Source organism: Podarcis erhardii (genome assembly GCF_964252035.2).
Source record: "Podarcis erhardii genome assembly, chromosome: 8".
NCBI lineage: Eukaryota > Metazoa > Chordata > Lepidosauria > Squamata > Lacertidae > Podarcis > Podarcis erhardii.
In genome coordinates this window covers 128,730-147,293 of record NC_138499.1, presented here as the reverse complement: position 1 = coordinate 147,293, position 18,564 = coordinate 128,730, and the positions used below count along the sequence as shown (strand labels likewise).

Below are 18,564 nucleotides of genomic sequence, written 5' to 3'. Positions count from 1 at the left end.
CCTTTCTACCATTGTGGTGGGGGGGGGGGCATTCCCTTCCCAGTGGCAAGAGACTTTGCGCGCGCTCTCTCTTTCCCCTTCCATGCTGTCTTTCTCCCCTGTCCTTTACCAGATGGCCAGAAAGGAGTGAATGGGCTGCGTTTACTTAGTTATGGGGTGGGAATGAAGAAAGGGGGCCAGTTCATTCCCCCACCTCACCCCCTTTCTAGCAATTATGAGGAACCCTTCTGTTGAATGTTCTGGTCCTCTCTCCATACCCCTTGCTTGGTGATGGTGGCAGCAGTCGTGGCCAGCATCTCTCTTCCCCTACAGAGCAGGCATGTTGCCCCTGAGCCACATAGGCCGAAGCCACAGCACTCTGGGGAAAATGAAGATGGCAGGCGCACCATCTAGCTTTGGGCTGCAGTTCATGACCAGTGGTCAGGGATGATGTGAGCTAGGTCCAAAACCTCTGGGGAGGACACCAAGCGGGTGGAAGGCTGGCCCAGAGGATAGATTGCAAACTCAGAAGGTTCTCAAGGTGGGTGTGAGAGCAGCAGAATAAAGTACCACCTAGAAAATAATGATCTGTCCCTCCAACCAGGCTTTGCTGGTAGAAAACATATATGCAAGGCTACAGTTGTCAAATGTACAGAAGGACAGCCCCTGCTGAGGAAGAAGAATGGAAAGGAAGAAGGAAGTCCTCTTTTGGGGTCTGGAGACTAGGCTCCCAAGCGCCCGCTTGGCCGTAGTTGGGGGTGCCTCTTCCATGCCCTCTTCCTCCCCCAACCTGGCGAGGGTGGGTGTTTGTGTCTCCTTCCTGTTTCTTTGCTCTGAAGTGTCCCTTCCCCAACCTGAGCAGCAACAAGTTCCTTTTATTCTGTTTTTGAATTCTCATTCTGTGAGCTGCTTTGAGGCAAGAGGTAGAATGAGAACAAATATTGTTTGGTAATTTAGGGACAGGGGCTGGGGTGGAGAGGATGACCTTCGAGCGGACCCTCAGGAAATGATGGGCCGAGGGAGGTTTGGGACGGTCGCTGAACTCCTTGCAGCAAAGCACCCCTCCAGCTGCAGCGAAGGTCAGTTCCCTGAACTCTGCCGCTCAGGAGCCTGTGGGGAAGCCCCTTGTGCTTGGAACGTCGTCTGCTCGCCGGGCCAGAGAAGCCTGGCTTCCGGAGCGAGGGAGCGGCGGGGGCCGGGAGGAGCAAGGGGGCGGGGCCCTGCCCGGAAGCGGGCCCGGAAGTCCGGCCGCGCCTCGGGGGGCGGGGGCTGCCGGGAGTGGTAGTCCTGGGCGGAGGGCGAGGCGGGCGGCCTTTCCCAGGGTGCCTGGCGCGGGGGCGGGGCGGGGCCAGGTGCCGGCGGGGCCCGGGCAGCGTCTCGGAGGGAAGCGGGGAGGGAGGGAAGCGGGGAGGGAGGGAGGCAGGAGGCCGCCGCCGCCGCCGCCGCCGCGCCGAGAGGGACCGAGGCAGCGAGGGAGAGAGAGAGAGGCAGGCAGGCAGGCAGGCCGGCCCCTCCCTTCATGGCTCCGGCCCCGCCGCCGCCTGGGGCCTGGGGGGCGCCCCCCCGGGGAGCAGCAGCGCGCGCGTGAGGCGAGAGGCGAGAGGCCGCCGAGGCCGCCGCGAGGATGCTCCGCTGCATGCCGCCGCTGTGGCGCTGCAACCGGCAGGTGGAGACGCTGGACCGGCGGCACTGCTCGCTGCAGGCCGTGCCCGACGACGTCTACCGCTACAGCCGCTCCCTGGAGGAGCTCCTGCTCGACGCCAACCAGCTGCGGGAGCTGCCCAAGGTGGGGGCCGGGGGCGGGGGCGGGGGGGTCGGGGCGAGCGAGCGAGGCCAGGCCCCGAGAAGAGACCCTGCGGGGGGAGCCGGGCCTCCCCTGTCGCCTCGCCCCCTGCAGGGCAGGACTCCGGCCGGCCCGGCGAGGGCGAGCGCCAAGGCCAGCTGCGAGGGCTGCTTCAGCTGGGACTCCTGCCTTGCAGAGGGCTGGACTGGGTGACCCTTGGGGTCCCCTTCGGCACACGTGGCCCGGCCAAGTCTCGTGGGGCCGGCACTCTGTCCGGCACCCAGGATCCCCCCGCGCTGCCCTTCTCCTCCGCCTGTAGCGCAACTACCGCCATCTATGCGAGTGCTGGACTCGTTTAGAACCATGAAGCCTGCAAGGCTCAGTGCGAAATCCAATGGGAAGCCGACAGGTGAGCTGTGCTCCCAAGGCAGCGCCCAAGACCGGCGGATGCTGCAAGGCGGATGCCACAGCCAGACAAGCCTCTGGCTGAGCCCTTTGGCAACGGTTGCTCCCAGTCAAGGTGAGCAGGTGCAGAGCTCTGAGCTGCAGCTTCCTTGCAGCATGTGGATGCCCTCAGGTGTTGGGCCAGCGGTTCTTGAGCTCCCTCCCCCTACCAGCTGTGTTGATGCATTTGGGGTTGTTGTTTTTAACCCTCCTCGCCTTAGGGCCACAGTAAAGGTGGGTAATGACATGTTAAATGTAATCAAGTGAAACTTGCAGCACTAAACACTCCCTCTGGAGCACACAGTGCTGTTGTCTGAAGCTTCCTTCTTCCCCTGACCCTGGCCTTGGTCTTCCAGTCCCTCTGGAAGGGGGATGGGCTTGACTCTGGAGCTTGTGAGGCACTGATGGCTTATCTCTAGATCAGTCCCAAAGGTGCAGGAGAGTGTAGATCCCAGGGCATGCCAGAAGTCCAGCTAGTTGTTTCCCTCAGGATGAGCCTAAGGTTGTGGACCTTTCCTTGGTTTCCCCCAAGGCTTTGCTGTGGCTTTTGCTGGCTGTGGAAGCTGCAGAGAGGGGAGGGGATTCCTTCTGTAAGTGCAAACCAAGCAGATCTGGACCGAGAAACCTGTGAAGAGCAAACAGCAGAATTGTCAGGAACTCTGGCTGGGACGGGTTGGTGCCCTCCTCCTTTGCCTCTTAGTGGTGTGGGTTGGAGAGCTGGACGTCTAGCTGAGCAAGCACCCACTATCCTTTGAGACTTGAGTGGGGTGCCATCAGTCCCCACCCCCAGCCCTGGCCAAATCCCAGGGCTTCCCCGAATTCCAAGGGAGGGAGGCAGGCAGGCAGGCAGGCACCAGCCTCTTGTGCAACTGTTCCACAGCTGCCGTGCTCCACCCCACACTGGCCAGGGTAGGGCTGGGCCCTGAGCTCTGTGTGCATGTTGTGGAATGGCAGGCAGAGTGTTTTTCCTGAGGCATTTGATATGCATTCTTTGGGGCCTGAGAATGGAGGGTTAAATAGCAGGAAATCCGGCTAGCCTGCCTTGCGGGGGGAGGAGGAGGAGGCAGCAGCCAAGGAGCCAAAGGGGCTGCTGTTTGTGTGGGTTTGCTGTGGCGGCAGTGGCTGGTCTGGCGGCTGCTCATTGCCTGCCTGCCTGCCTGCCTGCCTGTGAGGCAGTAGGGGGTCTTTTTCTGACCAGGCTGCTGCTGCTGCTGCACTGCTTTTACTTCCTACTCTGGCTGTGGCCTTTACTTCTGTTCTACTGATGCTTGCCATTCAGCCAGGTGGGTGTTATGAGGACGGTGGATTGGCAGCTTGGCAGGTCTGCTGCCTCTGGGCTTAGCCATGCTTACCCTTAGTCCCACTCTTTCCAGGCACAGGCCCCTGCTTTAAGTTGTTGTTGTTAGCGCTCTTTCTAAGCACCCCCCCCCCCTTTTAGCCCTGGAGCTTTTCCCGCAAAACACAACACTTTAGCCCTCAAGTGTCCTTTGGACATTCCCATGTGTTCCTGGGAAGAGCAGAGGAAAGGTGTGTATGGATAGAAAGGGCCTGGCTGGCTTCCTCAGTCTCCTCGGCTGCTCCTTGTGTAGGATATGCTCCCCTTAGGCAGAGGGGGAGAGAAGCAGGGCCCGCTGGAGGCCACCAAGGCCAGGAGAGCTTCATGTTGCCCCCCCCATTGTTCTCAGAGCTAAGGCAGGAGGAGGCAGCCCTGCTCTGCGAGAGCCATGCCCTGTGCTGGGAATGCCCCTCTCTCTGAGCTGACACTCTGATTGCAAGCCCTCTACCCCTTGCAAGAATTGCTCTGCCCTCCCTGGTGCTGGAAGTCAGCTTGGCTCCCTCTCCTGGCACAGCCGCCCCTGCCTTGGTCTGGGGAAGTTTTCCTTGAGCAGAGCAGGAGGGGCCTTGCTCAGGGACCCTGTCGCCCCCTGCAAGACCCCTCCTGCCCCGCTTCCTCCAGGAGCTGGGTGAGGCCCTGCACAGTGCTTCCCAGGCCCCGATATGGGGCGGGCGTGGGGGAGGAGCAGGCAGTCCTGAGCGGACAAAGCCACTCTTATTCTTGACCCGTGGGGGGGGGCGTCTGTTGCACTTGGGGACTGAGGGGCGGGGATGGCTATTGTGATGCTTGAATACCCCCTCATCACTGAGCATAGGGGAGAGGGGCTGGCTCTCTGGGAGCTGCCATCTTGGGAAGCAGGGGGAGGGGCACAGGGTGTCCTGGGGGGGGCATGAGGGTGGTGGTGCCCCGGGTGCTCACTGCTAATCCTGGCTAGCCATTCACAGCCACCTCCTCCTGCCGGGGGCTTTGTCTGCTGCTGCTGCTGCTGCTGCTGAGAAGCTGCCTCCTGGCTCTGATCCTTTTATCCTCCAGCCATTCTTCCTTTTCATTTCCAACCCTCTGATGATGTGGTTGAGTGGCTGCCGGGGTGGCGGCCTCAAAATGTGTTGGGAGCAGGTATTGCCTGGGCCTCCCTGGCCTGGGTGATGGTGCTGCCATTCAGAGCGGAGGACCAGGGTGGGCTGGAGGTGGGGGGGGGGCTTTGTTCTGCTCCAGGCAGTGCTTGGGGCTTCTCCTGGGAAGAAGATTTTCTCCAGATTTTGCCCTAGGAAAGCCTTGGTCCATTTTCAGTCCCTCTGAGGTCCGAAGTCAAGAGGGCAAGGGACCTAGTCTCAAGCATCTGTGTTTGTGTGGGGTGCATTGAATTTGTCCCCACCCCAGAAACCAACCCATTCAGAAGACCCTTCCTGAAGCTTTCATGCTGAGCCCCCCTCCCCCACCCCACGCCACCTGGCACTTTCTCCCCTGCAGCCTCATCTGCCCCTCTGGCGCTTCCCTGCCTGATCCTCCTGCCCGGTCTCCCTTTGCTGGGCGTCTTCCCCGGGGGGGGGGGGTTGTACTGGCTGGGCCAGTTGCCCGTGGCTCAGTGGAGGGGCCGCTGGGCAGGGTGGGGGGAGTGGGGAGAGCAGGGCCAATGGCAGTCCAGGTGCTGCAGGAGATGGGGGGGGGGAACGGTGGCACTCAAGCTCTGCTTGCTCTGCTTGCAAGCTTTCCTTTGGCCTCGGCTGGAAGCAGGACGGTGCTTGGGGCAGCCTCTCCATGGAGCCCAGTTCCTTGCCCCTGGAAAGAGCCCTGTGAGTCCATGTGAGGTGCCAGGCATGAGCACCAGAGTTGTCTTGGGAGGAGATGGGCACCTGACCCCATTCAAGGCTGCACTGGTTTCCCTTGACATCCTTTGCCAAAGGCGCCGGGGCAGTGCTGGGGGCGCTGGTGGTACTGAGCCTTGCCTAGAGGAACTTATGGCTTTTTTTACTCAGAACAGGAAGGCAGCACTGACACACCGTTCTGGGGGGAAGCCCCTGCGGGTGGCTCTCAGGTCATGGGATGTAGCTGCCCCCCATGCCAGGTGCCTGTGGGCAGCAGGCAGCCCTGAAACAGTGACCCTGGCTTTTAAATCTTAAGGTGCTCCACAGTCTGTGCCGGGGGGGGGGCAGAAGAAGTTGCTGGTGCCTCATCCTGACCCACTTTGCCACTTCCCATCCAGTCTTGCCTTTGCAGCAGAGGGCCGTCTTGTTTCTCAACACAAACAACTTGGAGCACACGTGTTGTGCTGTTTGTATGTTGCTCTTTGAAAAAGAGAGGGGAGTTTCCCCTCTTTATTCCCACCCTTCCTTTGAAAGTGGAGCCTCTTGTTTGTGAAATGCCCTGGCTTTGAGGATTCAGGTCTTTTAGGGGCAGATTCTGGCCGCAGGCTGGAGCTGGTGGAGGTGCTGAAGGGGCACTGTGCCCCCTCCTGGCTTCCAAGGGCTGGTCCATCTCAGCTTGGGTGGGTGAGGGCCCTCCTTTCCTTGCATTTTGCTCTGTGTGGCAGGCAGCCCATTGCCATCCTTCAGAAGCAGTTAGAAACTCAGATATACCGTATTTTTCGTCCCATAGGATGCTCCGTCCCATAGGACGCACCTAGTTTTTTGGGGGGGAAATAAAGGAAAAAATTTTTCCCTTTATTCCCCCCCCCCCAAAACCAGGTCGGGGAAACCGAACCAGGTCGAGGATCAGCGGGATGGCGGCGCTGCGCCTCCTTGCTGTCCCCCGAGCTTGTGGGGCTGGCCGATGTCTGTCCGGCGGGCGGGGCGCTCTGCTTCAGGGCGCCTCTCGCGCCGGACAGCAGGCTGCTATCCGCAGCGTGGGGAGCCCTGCGGGGAACTCCCCAGGGCTCCAACACGCTGCGGATGTCTGCCTGGCGCGAGGGGCGCTCTGCTTCAGGGTGCCTCTCGCGCTGGACAGCAGGCTGCTATCCGCAGCGTGGGGAGCCCTGCGGGGAACTCCCCAGGGCTCCAACACGCTGCGGATGTCTGCCTGGCGCGAGGGGCGCTCTGCTTCAGGGCGCCTCTCGCGCCGGCGGCAGGCTGCTATCCGCAGCGTGGGGAGCCCTGCGGGGAACTCCCCAGGGCTCCAACACGCTGCGGATGTCTGCCTGGCGCGAGGGGCGCTCTGCTTCAGGGCGCCTCTCGCGCCGGACAGCAGGCTGCTATCCGCAGCGTGGGGAGCCCTGCGGGGAACTCCCCAGGGCTCCAACACGCTGCGGATGTCTGCCTGGCGCGAGGGGCATTCTGCTTCAGGGCGCCCCTCGCGCCCGGCGGCAGGCTGCTATCCGCAGAGTAGGTGTTCCCGAAGCGCCCGGCGCTCTGCTTTCAGCGCACCCAGCGATCCAGGAAGCAGGCTGCTATACGCAGCCTAGATAGCCCTGCGGGAACTCCCGCAGGGCTGCCTAGGCTGTAGATGTGTTCCTGAAGCCTGCAGAGCGAGAGGGGTTGGTGCGCACCGATGCCTCTTGCTCTCCAAGCTTCAGCGAAAGCCTGCATTCGCCCCATAGGACGCACCCAAATTCCCCTTCATTTTTGGAGGGGAAAAAGTGTGTCCTATAGGGCGAAAAATACGGTATAAACCAATTGCCAAATGGCACCTTAAAGCTAGGTTCTAGTCGCTGCAATGAAATGTCTAGGCGTCTTTTTTTGCACTGTATTTTATTATTACACTGTGGGACGCAGTGGCGCTGTGGGTAAAACCTCAGTGCCTAGGACTTGCCAATCGCATGGTCAGCGGTTCGAATCCCCGCGGCGGGGTGCGCTCCCGTCGCTCGGTCCCAGTGCCTGCCAACCTATTATTTCGAAAGCACCCCCGGGTGCAGGTAGATAAGTAGGGACCGCTTACCAGCAGGAAGGTAAATGGCATTTCCGTGTGCTGCGCTGGCTTACCAGATGCAGCTTGTCACGCTGGCCACGTGACCCGGAAGTGTCTGCGGAGAGCGCTGGCTCCCGCCTCTAGAGTGAGATGAGCGCACAACTCTAGAGTCTGGCAAGACTGGCCCGTACGGGCAGGGGTACCTTTACCTTTACCTTTTTTATTATTACAAGGGAATCTCTCCTTATGGGGGGGGGGCGGTTTCGATTCCTGGCTGCCGCTTGCATCACTGAGAGGTGTGTGAATTCCTCCCCCCTCCCTTTCGGTGCCCAAAACGGGGGGGGGGGGGGTCAGCAGGAGCCTGTGTGCCGATTGCCTGCTGCAAGAGGGCCTGTATTCCTTTCAGTTCTATACTGCTTTGTATTTTAAATAAAAAATCTCAAAGCACATTCAAACTTCCAATAAAACGATCCTAGCTCCAAGGAACATACAGTATTTCAGATCCTTCTCTAAGTGACATTTTGCTTTCCCCGTATTTCTCTCATTCATATATATATATATATATATATATATATATATATATATATATATATGCAGGTTTTGGTGTCCTCGGGTGTCTTCCCGTGTAAAAGTTGGGGTGTCTAGGCGACGTTTCGACGAGGTCTCACTCGTCATCTTCAGGCTGGTGCTTTCGGCTTCTTGTTACTGGAAAGCACCAGCCTGAAGATGACGAGTGAGACCTCGTCGAAACGTCGCCTAGACACCCCAACTTTTACACGGGAAGACACCCGAGGACACCAAAACCTGCATTCCTGTACCCGTGAAAATCTACGAAAGCAAATATATATATATATATATATATAATTTATTCAGATTTTGAAAGTTACAAAAAAGCAAAACAAAAAAAAGAAACATAACAAAGACATAAAAAACACACACAGACAATTAAAAAAGAACAAATCAGACCTTTACATAGCTTTCTTTCCTTTGCTTATTTCCTTGACCTCCTCACACCTCCCTTTTTTGTATTCTAGTTCAATTAGATGTTTCAGCAAATCCTTTCCAGCTTTGTTTTTATCCTAATAAATTATCTTAATATATTGTAATTCTCGTCTTTCACCAATTTCCCCGTATTTCTTTAGCTCCTTAATTTATCGAGCTACCCCATAGCAGAAGTACTCTAGGAAGCCAGTGTGCTGTAGTGGTTAGTGTGTTGGGCCAGGACCTGGGAGATCCGGGTTCAAGTCCCGACCCAGTCATGAATCTCACCAGGTGACCTTGGAGTCTGTTGCAGCATCTGAACCTCCCTCCCAGGGTCATGGCAGGGATGAACTGAGGAGGGGGTGAACTATGTGCTACTTTGAGACAAAGGTGGGATATCAATGCGACAGTGAAGCTCTTCTGCTCACCTACTTAAGAAAGCTGTAGGGGCAGCCAGGTGGAGATGTTGGTCACCAGCCTGGCACCCAGAGACCCCCCCCCCACATGGTCGCAATTGGACACATGCCAGTTGCAAAACGTGCCTGGTGCCAGTCTGGATTTTGGACCCCTGGATGTTCAGGGACACCTTAATCTGGTTTGACTGGTACAAATCTTTTGCACTGCCAATTCTCTCCTTTTAGACCAGTCTTCTGAAGGAGCATCTCCACCCCGATTGTTCAGCCTGGACACGGAGGTCCAGCTCTGAGGGCCTTTTGGAGATTCCCTCACTGCGAGAAGTGAGGTTAGAGGGAACCAGGCGGAGGGCCTTCTTGGTCGTGGCGCCCTCCCTGTGGAACGCCCTCCCATCAGATGTCAAGGCCAATTATCGCCCAGTCTCAAACCTCCCATTCTTGGGCAAGGTGATTGAGCGAGTGGTTGCTGAACAACTCCAGGCACGCCTGGAAGAAGCGGACCATTTGGATCCCTTCCAGTCGGGATTCAGGCCTCATCATGGGACTGAAACTGCCTTGGTCGCACTGGTTGATGATCTCCGGCGGGCTAGGGACAAAGGGGAGAGCTGTTTCCTAGTTCTGCTGGATCTCTCAGCGGCGTTTGATACCATCGACCATGACATCCTTCTGGACCGTCTTGAGGGGCTGGGAGCTGGGGGCACTGTCATACAGTGGTTCCGCTCCTTCCTCCTGGGCCGTGTTCAGAAAGTGGTGGTGGGGGATGAGTGTTCAGACCCCTGGCCGCTCACTTGTGGGGTGCCTCAGGGTTCTGTCCTCTCCCCCATGCTTTTCAACATCTACATGCAGCCGCTGGGAGCGATCATCAGGAGGTTTGGGCTGGGTGTTCATCAGTATGCAGATGATACCCAGCTCTACCTCTCTTTTAAATCAGAACCAGTGAAGGCGGTAAAGGTCCTGTGTGAGTGTCTGGAGGCGGTTGGAGGATGGATGGCGGCTAACAGATTGAGGTTGAATCCTGACAAGACAGAAGTACTGTTTTTGGGGGACAGGAGGCGGGCAGGTGTGGAGGATTCCCTGGTCCTGAATGCGGTAACTGTGCCCCTGAAGGACCAGGTGCGCAGCCTGGGAGTCATTTTGGACTCACAGCTGTCCATGGAGGCACAGGTCAAATCTGTATCCAGGGCAGCTGTTTACCAGCTCCATCTGGTACGTAGGCTGAGACCCTATCTGCCTGCGGACTGTCTCGCCAGAGTGGTACATGCTCTGGTTATCTCCCGCTTGGACTACTGCAATGCGCTCTACGTGGGGCTACCTTTGAAGGTGACCCGGAAACTACAACTAATACAGAATGCGGCAGCTAGACTGGTGACTGGGAGCGGCCGCCGAGACCATATAACACCGGTCTTGAAAGACCTACATTGGCTCCCAGTACGTTTCCGAGCACAATTCAAAGTGTTGGTGCTGACCTTTAAAGCCCTAAATGGCCTCAGTCCAGTATATCTGAAGGAGCGTCTCCTCCCCCATCGTTCTGCCCGGACACTGAGGTCCAGCTCCGAGGGCCTTCTGGCGGTTCCCTCACTGCGAGAGGCCAAGTTGCAGGGAACCAGGCAGAGGGCCTTCTCGGTGGTGGCGCCCGCCCTGTGGAATGCCCTCCCATCGGATGTCAAGGCGATGGACAACTACCTGACATTCAGAAGACATCTGAAGGCAGCCCTGTTCAGGGAAGTTTTTAATATGTGACATTTTAGTGTATTTTTTATCTCTGTTGGAAGCCGCCCAGAGTGGCTGGGGAAACCCAGCCAGATGGGCGGGGTACAAATAATAAATTATTATTATTATTATTATTATTATTATTATTAGGAAATAAACAACTACCTGACATTTACAAAACAGCTGAAGGCAGTCCTTTTCAGGAAAGTTTTTAATGTGTGACATTTTGATGTATTTTTAATCTTTTTTGGAAGCCACCCAGAGTGGCTGGAGAAACCCAGCCAGATGGGCGGGGTATAAAAGATGAACTATTATTATTATTATTAATGGGAGTCAGATGATATGCTTTTTGTTGTCTGTGGGACAGAAAACAGGTTCACTTCTCCACCTGTTGCAGAGCGCAGGCTGCCTTTTGCCTTTCTTAAGAAGGTGAAATTCTGGTTCAGTGAGCGAAAGCTGGGTGGAGTCTGCCACCAGGGGGCTGGCTGTAGGAGGAGGCTGTTGGCTAGAGGGAAGGAGGGAAAGCAGCCCGGGAGTGAGCCCTGGGCTCTGATCTGCCCCTGGGCAAGCAGGACAGGCAGAGAGGAGCTCCAAGGGGCAGAGGGGATGGTCAGGGCAGAGGCAGGACCATTCCAGAGCAGCCCAGCTGAAGGAGGAAGGGCAGCAAGGTGGTCGCTGTTGTCTGGAGTCTCCTTGCGCTTGGGTTGATCTTGAACGCGTCCTTTGCAAGTGCCAGGCAGCCGGCTTGGAAGCAGCTGGGTGCATTGGGCGGGGTGACTTCAGACATGGTCACAGGGAAGGTGAGCAGCTGACTTTCCACAGCCTGCTCAGATCTACCTGGCATGAGGCAGAATATCTGGATCCACATTAATCTGCCTTCAGGCAACTTTTTTGGTAGAAGTCACTTCCTTGCATCAGTTGATGGTCTCTATTTATTTGCATACTGCTTGGCTATCAATAAAGATAGACAGGTTGTGGATCAGACCGCAGGTTTTTCTCGCAGTGACCAGCCAGGTGCTTCCTTGGATGACCCCTTCGAGTTCTAGTACATGGGTAGGCAAGCTAAGGCCCAACCGCCTTCTAAATCCGGCCCGCGGACGGTCCAGTAGAATGTGTCCTTTTATTTAAAATGCATTTCTGGGTTATTTGTGGGGCATAGGAATTCGTTCATCCCCCCCCCCCCATATAGTCTGGCACCCAACAAAGTCTGAGGGACAGTGGACCAGCCCCCTGCTGAAAAATTTTGCTGACCCCTGTTCTAGTATCACGAGAGAAAGGGAGAGCCACATTTTGTAGCTGATATTCTGGCTCTTTCTGTGGCTGAGCCTGGATTTGCAGTGGTTCCACTCCTACCTGCCCGGCAGGTTCCAGAAGGTGTTTCTGGGGACAGTCGCTCCGCCCCAACAAGAATTGCCCCGGGATGTGCCACTCCACCCTGCTGTGTGAAGGCCGGGGAGTCTGCCAGCAGTGCGGTGGGTGAGGGCCCTGAGACTGAAGCTCCTCCTGGAAAAGGCTGAGATGGGAATGCTGAGGGGACTTGTGACCCTGGAGCTCTGGCTCCCCCTGACAAGAGGGATTGGCAGCTTGGATGCATACGTTTTGTCAGGCTCCGCATCCTGATGTTGGGGTGCCTTCCATGGCAAGGGACCCCCTTCTCCACTGCCCTTTCCTCAGCTGCAGAGCTGCCAGGTGCCTTACTTCAAGGTGCTCTAGGTGGCGCTGCCTTTGAGGAGTGTTTGGCAGAGTGCAGCAGCCTGCTCTCAGTCACTGGCTTGAGGGGATGCAAGGAGCTCCTGGTCCCCGGCTCAGTCCCCGGCTGCATTCGGCCTTCCAAGGCTGCAAACTGCCTGGGCCCAGGTACTTTATAGGAGCAACCCCCCCCCCCATGTGTGCTGCCACAAGGAGGACACCTAGTGAGGCTCCAGGGCAGTTTCTCCTGCAGCTGGTGGGCAGGTTCTCTTCGGGTGCCCTTGCTGTGGGACTTCTTTTCAAAGAAGGTTAGAATTACAGAATCGTAGCATTGGAAGGGACCCTGGGGATCATCTAGTCCAACCCCCTTTAATGCAGGAATATTCAACTGTCCCATATGGGGATTGAACCTGCAACCTTGGCATTATCAGCACCACGTTGTAGCCAGCTGAGTTGTCCAGGCTGACCATCCAGGTTACTTGGGCCAAGGAAGGCCTGCCCTGTTAGAATGTTTTTTAAAGGCTGGAGGTGACAGTTCTGAAATCTGGTGATGTACTGTACTTGTTTTGGGATGTTTGTTATTTATTTATTTTATTTTATTTGCTTTTATTATGACTTTTAAATTGCCAGTTTATTTGGGAGCCAGTACGGCCGGAAAGCATAAGGGCAGAATTGTGGCTCCTTTGCCTGCGTCAGAGAGACCCTCTCAAAGGGGCTGGTTTCCTGGCCAGCCTGGTGGTCTCTCCATCACCCCCAGTGGTTTGGTCTCCTCTGCAGACTTGACTGCAGTTCTGGCTGATACTTAGCTTCATCCTTTCAGGGCAGTAAGACAACTTTACCCCCCTCCCTCTCTGATGGAAAAGGTAATCGGGCTTACCTCTTCCATTTCCGCTCCTGCCTCTGCAGTGTCCACTGGCTGTATCCATAGCCACATCTCTCTTTATAAAGCAGGCTTGCAAATAAGCCCACACATATTACTGGCCTGAGAAGGGCAGGGAGATAGGGCCAGCCTTAGCCTGCAGCATGCTAGTGCAGGTAAAAAGTAAAGGTAAAGTCCAGTCAAAGATGACCGTGGGTTGCTGCGCTCATCTCGCTTTTCAGGCTGAGAGAGCTGGCGTTTGTCCACAGACAGCTTTCTGGGTCATGTGGCCAGCATGACTACACCGCTACTGGCGCATGAAGGATGATGACGAGTGGTTTAGGTGACAGCACCACCCTACTGAGGGCAGATAGGGCAGGTCTAACCGCCCATGCCTGTCCTGTGCCCCTTCTGAGTTATTTTTCTTCCTTTGCTTGGCCCCCAGGCAGTGCCAGGGGGCTGAGTCTGGCCACCTTTTCGGTGGCCTTTTTATGGCCTGTCCCCCTCCTGGTCCTTGCATGCAATTCCTGGCCTGCTGTGGTTGCCAGGCTAGTGCTTAAATGCAAGGCTGAAAATGAGCCAGTAAAGATTCCTACTGAGTAACAGTTTAAAACACAAATAAAAGCAACTTAATCCTCCACTTCACACTAAAATACTGTTTTTGATGAAAATCACCACATGCTTGTTCAGCGAGGCTGTTAATGTCTGCTCCCCGTGAGCTGACACTCAAACCTGGCAGGATGCGATTGGGAGGATCAGAAATGGCTCAGGTGCTCCTTCTTTCCTTAATAGGAGACTTTCTGGCTTCCTCCAGTTACAGTTTGCCAGGATGCCTTAACTGGATCAATCCTAGTTTGGAGGCATCTCGCAAACCACACTTTATGGGTTCAAATATCCCACGGACAACCTGGTTTGCACTTTCATGGAAACAGGGACCTGGGGGGCATTTCCACATTGTGGTCTGGCGTGTGCGGCTTCTGCATCTTGTGTGGGGATTTGGCCTCTGTTGCTCAGTTTCCCCAGCATGACTCCCAGCCTCCTGATCCTCCTAGAACCAAGAGGGGTTGGGGTTGTTCCCTCTGCTGCTCGGGGCTTTCCTGTCCTCCCTCTGTTTTCGGCAAGACATCTCTCTGGCTTCATTTCATTTTAGGTACCGTTGATTTTAATCATCTTTTCAATATTTTATACTATTTCTAATCCACAATCTTGATGTTTTATTTTATATTTTAGTAAAATGCTTAGAAGTTTTCTTACAATCAAGCATTATGTGAGCTTTGTTCAAACTTTTATTATTATCAGTAATGTTAAACTGGGCTGGGCTGCAGGGGGCACATGAGGCCCTGACTTTACGGCTTCTTGGCTGCCATCATTCCAGCTGTTTTCCTGGATGGCCCAGTTCAAAATGGTCTGTTTGGACCTTGAGCGCCCTTCTGTGGCAGACGGCTTCCTCCCGCTATGCGATCAATCCCACCTGCGCGTTAATGTGCTTCCTGGAAGCCCTGCTCTGTGTGTCGCCCCCGCCCCCCCCCCCGCCATGCCTGGGCAGAGCTGCCCCCCCCCCTGAGATTTCAGCCCCAGGCAAAGGTGCTTCTAACCCATTGAGCTTTGGCTGGTTTTATTGGCAAGTGATGGCTGCAGCTGCAGCTGCCTTTGATCCTCAGATGAGTCTCGGTGTTTCCTGGCAGGTTTTTAAAAATGGTGCATCAGAATTCTTTTAGGACTAAATTGTAAAAAAGAAAAGAAAGAGGTGTGCACTGTTTCCAGCTGGGGGAAAGTGAGGTGATGCTCTTTGGGACGGGCCTTGAAATTGTGTTTGGCAAACCCAGGTCTTTCCCCAAGGGTTGCGGGGGCTTTTTCCATCCAGTGCTGCCCAAGAGGAGTGTTTCTCCTGGGAGCTGCCTGGCTGGCGTCCCTCTCATGGGAAATGATGCAGAGACCTCCTCTTCCTCAGGCTCCTCCTCCTGCTGCCTCCTTCCCTTCCCTTCAGGTTCACCCTGAGAAGCCACTTGGCCGGCGGCGGGGGGGGGGGGGAGGCGGTTCCCTATTGGGCTGCTGCCATCCTTACTCCCCGTAGCCAAGGCACACCTGTGCCTTCCCCAACGTCCTGTGTCCATGACCCCAGATCTGGCCTGGGGGGGAGCTTGTCTGCCAGGCTTGCCCCAGAGGCAGGCACTGAGGTGGGCTTGCCCTTTCTGGCAGAGCGGTGGCCCCTGCACGAGTGGCTAACTTCTCTCCTTTTTCTTCCCCCGCAGCCTTTCTTCCGACTCCTGAACCTGCGCAAGCTTGGCCTGAGCGACAATGAGATTCAGCGCCTTCCCCCCGAGGTGGCCAACTTTATGCAGCTTGTGGAGCTGGACATTTCCCGCAATGGTGGGTAGATGCTGGGGAGGGGGGAGGCAGACAGGCCTCTTGGACTGGGCATTCCCTGCAGTGGGAGCCTGAGCCTTCCACTCCACGAGGGGCACAGGACCCGCTTTGCCTGCAGAAGGGCCCCACGGCTGCCCCCGCGGGCAGAGCGACCTGCCCGTCAGTCAGTCAGTCAGGGAGCACCTGCAGGGGGACGGCTGCTGCTTCCTGTGTTGACGGCTGGGGGCTGAGCACAGGGCTGCAGGCCAGGCTCTGCTGCCATGACCCAGAGACAGGGCCCCAGAGGGTAGTGGTCTGGGCTCAAGCAGCAACCAGCTCAGCTGGCAGCTGTCTGTGGGTGCTTCACGACGGCCTTTGCTGAGGAAGCTTCCTTCAGCCTGGCCAGGCTCGCCTGCCGTTCCAGCAGCAGTGGCTCTTGAGAAGGCCCGCCTTCCCTCCTCCAAGCACCTGGAGGCAGGGAAGTGAGGCTGGCCCATCTGGATCCTCACAGCACACGCCCTTGGAGTAACTCATTGAGTTGAGTGGGGATTTGAACCCAGGTCTTCTCAGGGAGGCTCTTCGAAGACCTGTCAGTGGGGAGGGAATGGTTTTGCTGCTCTGAATCCCTTGAGGAGTGGCACCTTTGTGGGTGAAGCCTCATTACTGTGCCCCTTCTGTGCCCCGCTTGCTGCAGACATTCCAGAAATTCCTGAAAGCATCAAATTCTGCAAATCCCTGGAGATCGCAGACTTCAGTGGAAACCCCTTGTCTAGGTATGGTGGGAGTGGGAAGGTGGGGGGGGGGCTCTGTTGGTCTGGCTGGGTCTTGGGGGGATTCAGAAAGTGCTCCTTGAAGGCAGGCAGACAACTGGATCAAAAGGAGGATGGGGGGCCAGTCCTGTCTTTTGCGGAGAGGTCTTCCTGGTTCAAGAATCCTCTCCGCTGAAAGGAAAGGCGAAAGGTTGCAGAACTTGGGACCTTTGAGTTTAGAAAAAAGGCAAGTCAGAGGTGACATGATAGAAGTTTATAAAATTACGCTTGGACATCTGTCACAACAGAAGTCCCTAAAAAACAAAATAATTTATTATTCTATGCCACCACTGTGGCTAAAAAATTCACTGGTCCAAAGGTGGAGAACGAGTACAGTACCCACTAAGGAAGAGTGGCAGTTAGAAGCTTGACTATTTAGAATTGGCAGGTAAAATGAGTAGGATAAGAGAAAAGGATGGTGAAGAATATAAGGAGGATTGAAAAATGTTTATTGAATATTTTAAGAGCCGGTATAAACAGGTAAATAACATAGCAGGTCTTGAGTAAATTCTGCAGAATAGAAATTAACAGAGAAAGAAATGTGATGATTAAAAATTTGGAATATGCGATTTAGTAGAAAAGTAAAGAAACCAGGAAAAGGGTGGAAGGGAAGTCACTCGGTATTTAGTTGTATGTCGTGGTTGGTATGAAAGTTGTATGGATGGGGGATGGGGGGTGGGGGGCTTTTTTCTGTGTTAAACACGCAATTACATTTTTTAAAATATGGGGAAAAATATATAGCGTTAAGCTTGGAATGGAGAAAATTGAGAGATTAAAGTTTTCCTCCCTCTCTTGTAATACTGGGACTTGTGGGCATCCAGTGAAGCTGAATGTGGGGCAGATAAAGGAAAGGAAAGGGGCTTCTTCACAGAGCACAGAGTTAAACTGTGGAACTCCCTCACTCAGGAGGCCACCAGTTTGGATTGGACAAATTCATGGAGGAGGAGAGGGCTCTCAGTGGCTGCTGGGCACAGAAGTTCTGCTCCACCTCCCAGTTGGAGCTCACAATGTGCCTTTATGCCAGCTGCTGGCAAGAGGGCTCTGGGCTGGAATCCTGCTTGCTGGTTTCCCATTGAGGCATCTGGTTAGCCACTGTGAGAACAGGATACTGGATTAGATGGGCCCCTTTGGCCTGATCCAGCAGAATTTCATAGCTGCCCTTGCTGGAGGGTCTCCTGACACAGAATGCGCTGCACGTGGCGGAGGCAGCAGTGGAACTTGGCCCCAAAGGCTGATCTCTATCCTGTGGTCGCTGAGTATCCCAGGGTCCTTCTGGTCCCTTTCCCCTGTCAAGGTGGGGCTCTCTTGCTTCTGGAGCTCCCACCTGCCAGGCTGTGCCAGCCAGTTCCCCAGGACCAGCAGCAGGCAGGTGGAGGCCTCTCCTTGCGTCTTGCTGGAATGGACTGTGGCGCAGGAGCAGGCGGGGGGGGGGGGGGAGCGCGAGCTGCATGGGGCGCAGTGACCAAGGCCTGTCATGTCTGCTTCTGCCCAGGCTCCCGGAGGGCTTCACCCAGCTGCGCAGCCTGTGCCACCTGGCCTTGAATGATGTCTCCCTGCAAAGCCTGCCCAGTGACATTGGCAAGTGAGTTCTTGGCTGGGGGGGGGGGAGAGGAGGGGCCGCCTCTTCCCGCCTGCTTTGCCAACCTCCCTCTTTCTCTTGCAGTTTAGCCAACCTGGTGACCTTGGAGCTGCGCGAGAACCTGCTCAAGTCTCTCCCTGCGTGAGTGTGTGCAAGCTTGGCCCCCAGTTTGTCTTGGGGGGTGTCTGCCTTCTTGCCTGCCTCTGCTGGGCAGTGGGGGTGGGTGACCCCCTTAAGTGGAGGACCAGCACTTCTGGAAGCGGCCAGCCTGAGGATTGCTCGGCACTCCAGCTTTCAGCACCTTCTTGGAGTTTTTTTTGGGGGGGGCGTAGATTCTTTGCCGCCCCTCCCTCTTGGTGCCCAGGACTCCCAGCCCCCTGACTGAGTGCCTTCTCTGCCTTGCAGTTCCCTCTCCTTCCTGGTCAAATTAGAGCAACTGGACCTTGGGGGCAACGACCTGGAGGTGCTGGTGAGTGCTGTGGGAACTTGGGTCTCCCCTCCTTCCTTCCTTCCTGGAGCCTCCCACTGGGGGGCTGAATGCTACCCTCCAGGCTGCTCTTGCCTGGTCCTCTGGGCTCTTCCAGGCCATGCCCCTCCATGCCACGCTCCATTCCCTTCTCAAGTGCTCTTCCTTGGCTCCTTGCTTGCTTGGCTGGAGAGAGATGGATCTGGCATTGCTGTGGCCTCTGGTATGGGAGGAAGAGTCTCATCTCTGGATCCGCAGGCTTTTTCCTCTGGCCCCACCCTCTAGTGGCCCCCAGAAGGTTGCCCAGGCGGGAACATGGCCCTTGGGATG

General features: G+C 55.9%; 1 protein-coding gene across 1 annotated transcript in view; it reads left to right on the top strand.

Moving 5' to 3' along the window:
• The first annotated feature begins 1,560 nt into the window (after nucleotides 1-1,560).
• The window catches only part of SCRIB (scribble planar cell polarity protein), a 54,072-nt gene continuing 37,068 nt past the window's right edge, over nucleotides 1,561-18,564 (top strand). Inside the window, 6 exon segments of the mRNA XM_081875029.1 lie at nucleotides 1,561-1,765; nucleotides 15,287-15,404; nucleotides 16,075-16,153; nucleotides 17,682-17,771; nucleotides 17,853-17,909; nucleotides 18,174-18,237. Of these exon segments, the coding sequence (XP_081731155.1) occupies nucleotides 1,604-1,765; nucleotides 15,287-15,404; nucleotides 16,075-16,153; nucleotides 17,682-17,771; nucleotides 17,853-17,909; nucleotides 18,174-18,237 (570 nt within the window). The 5' untranslated portion in view covers nucleotides 1,561-1,603.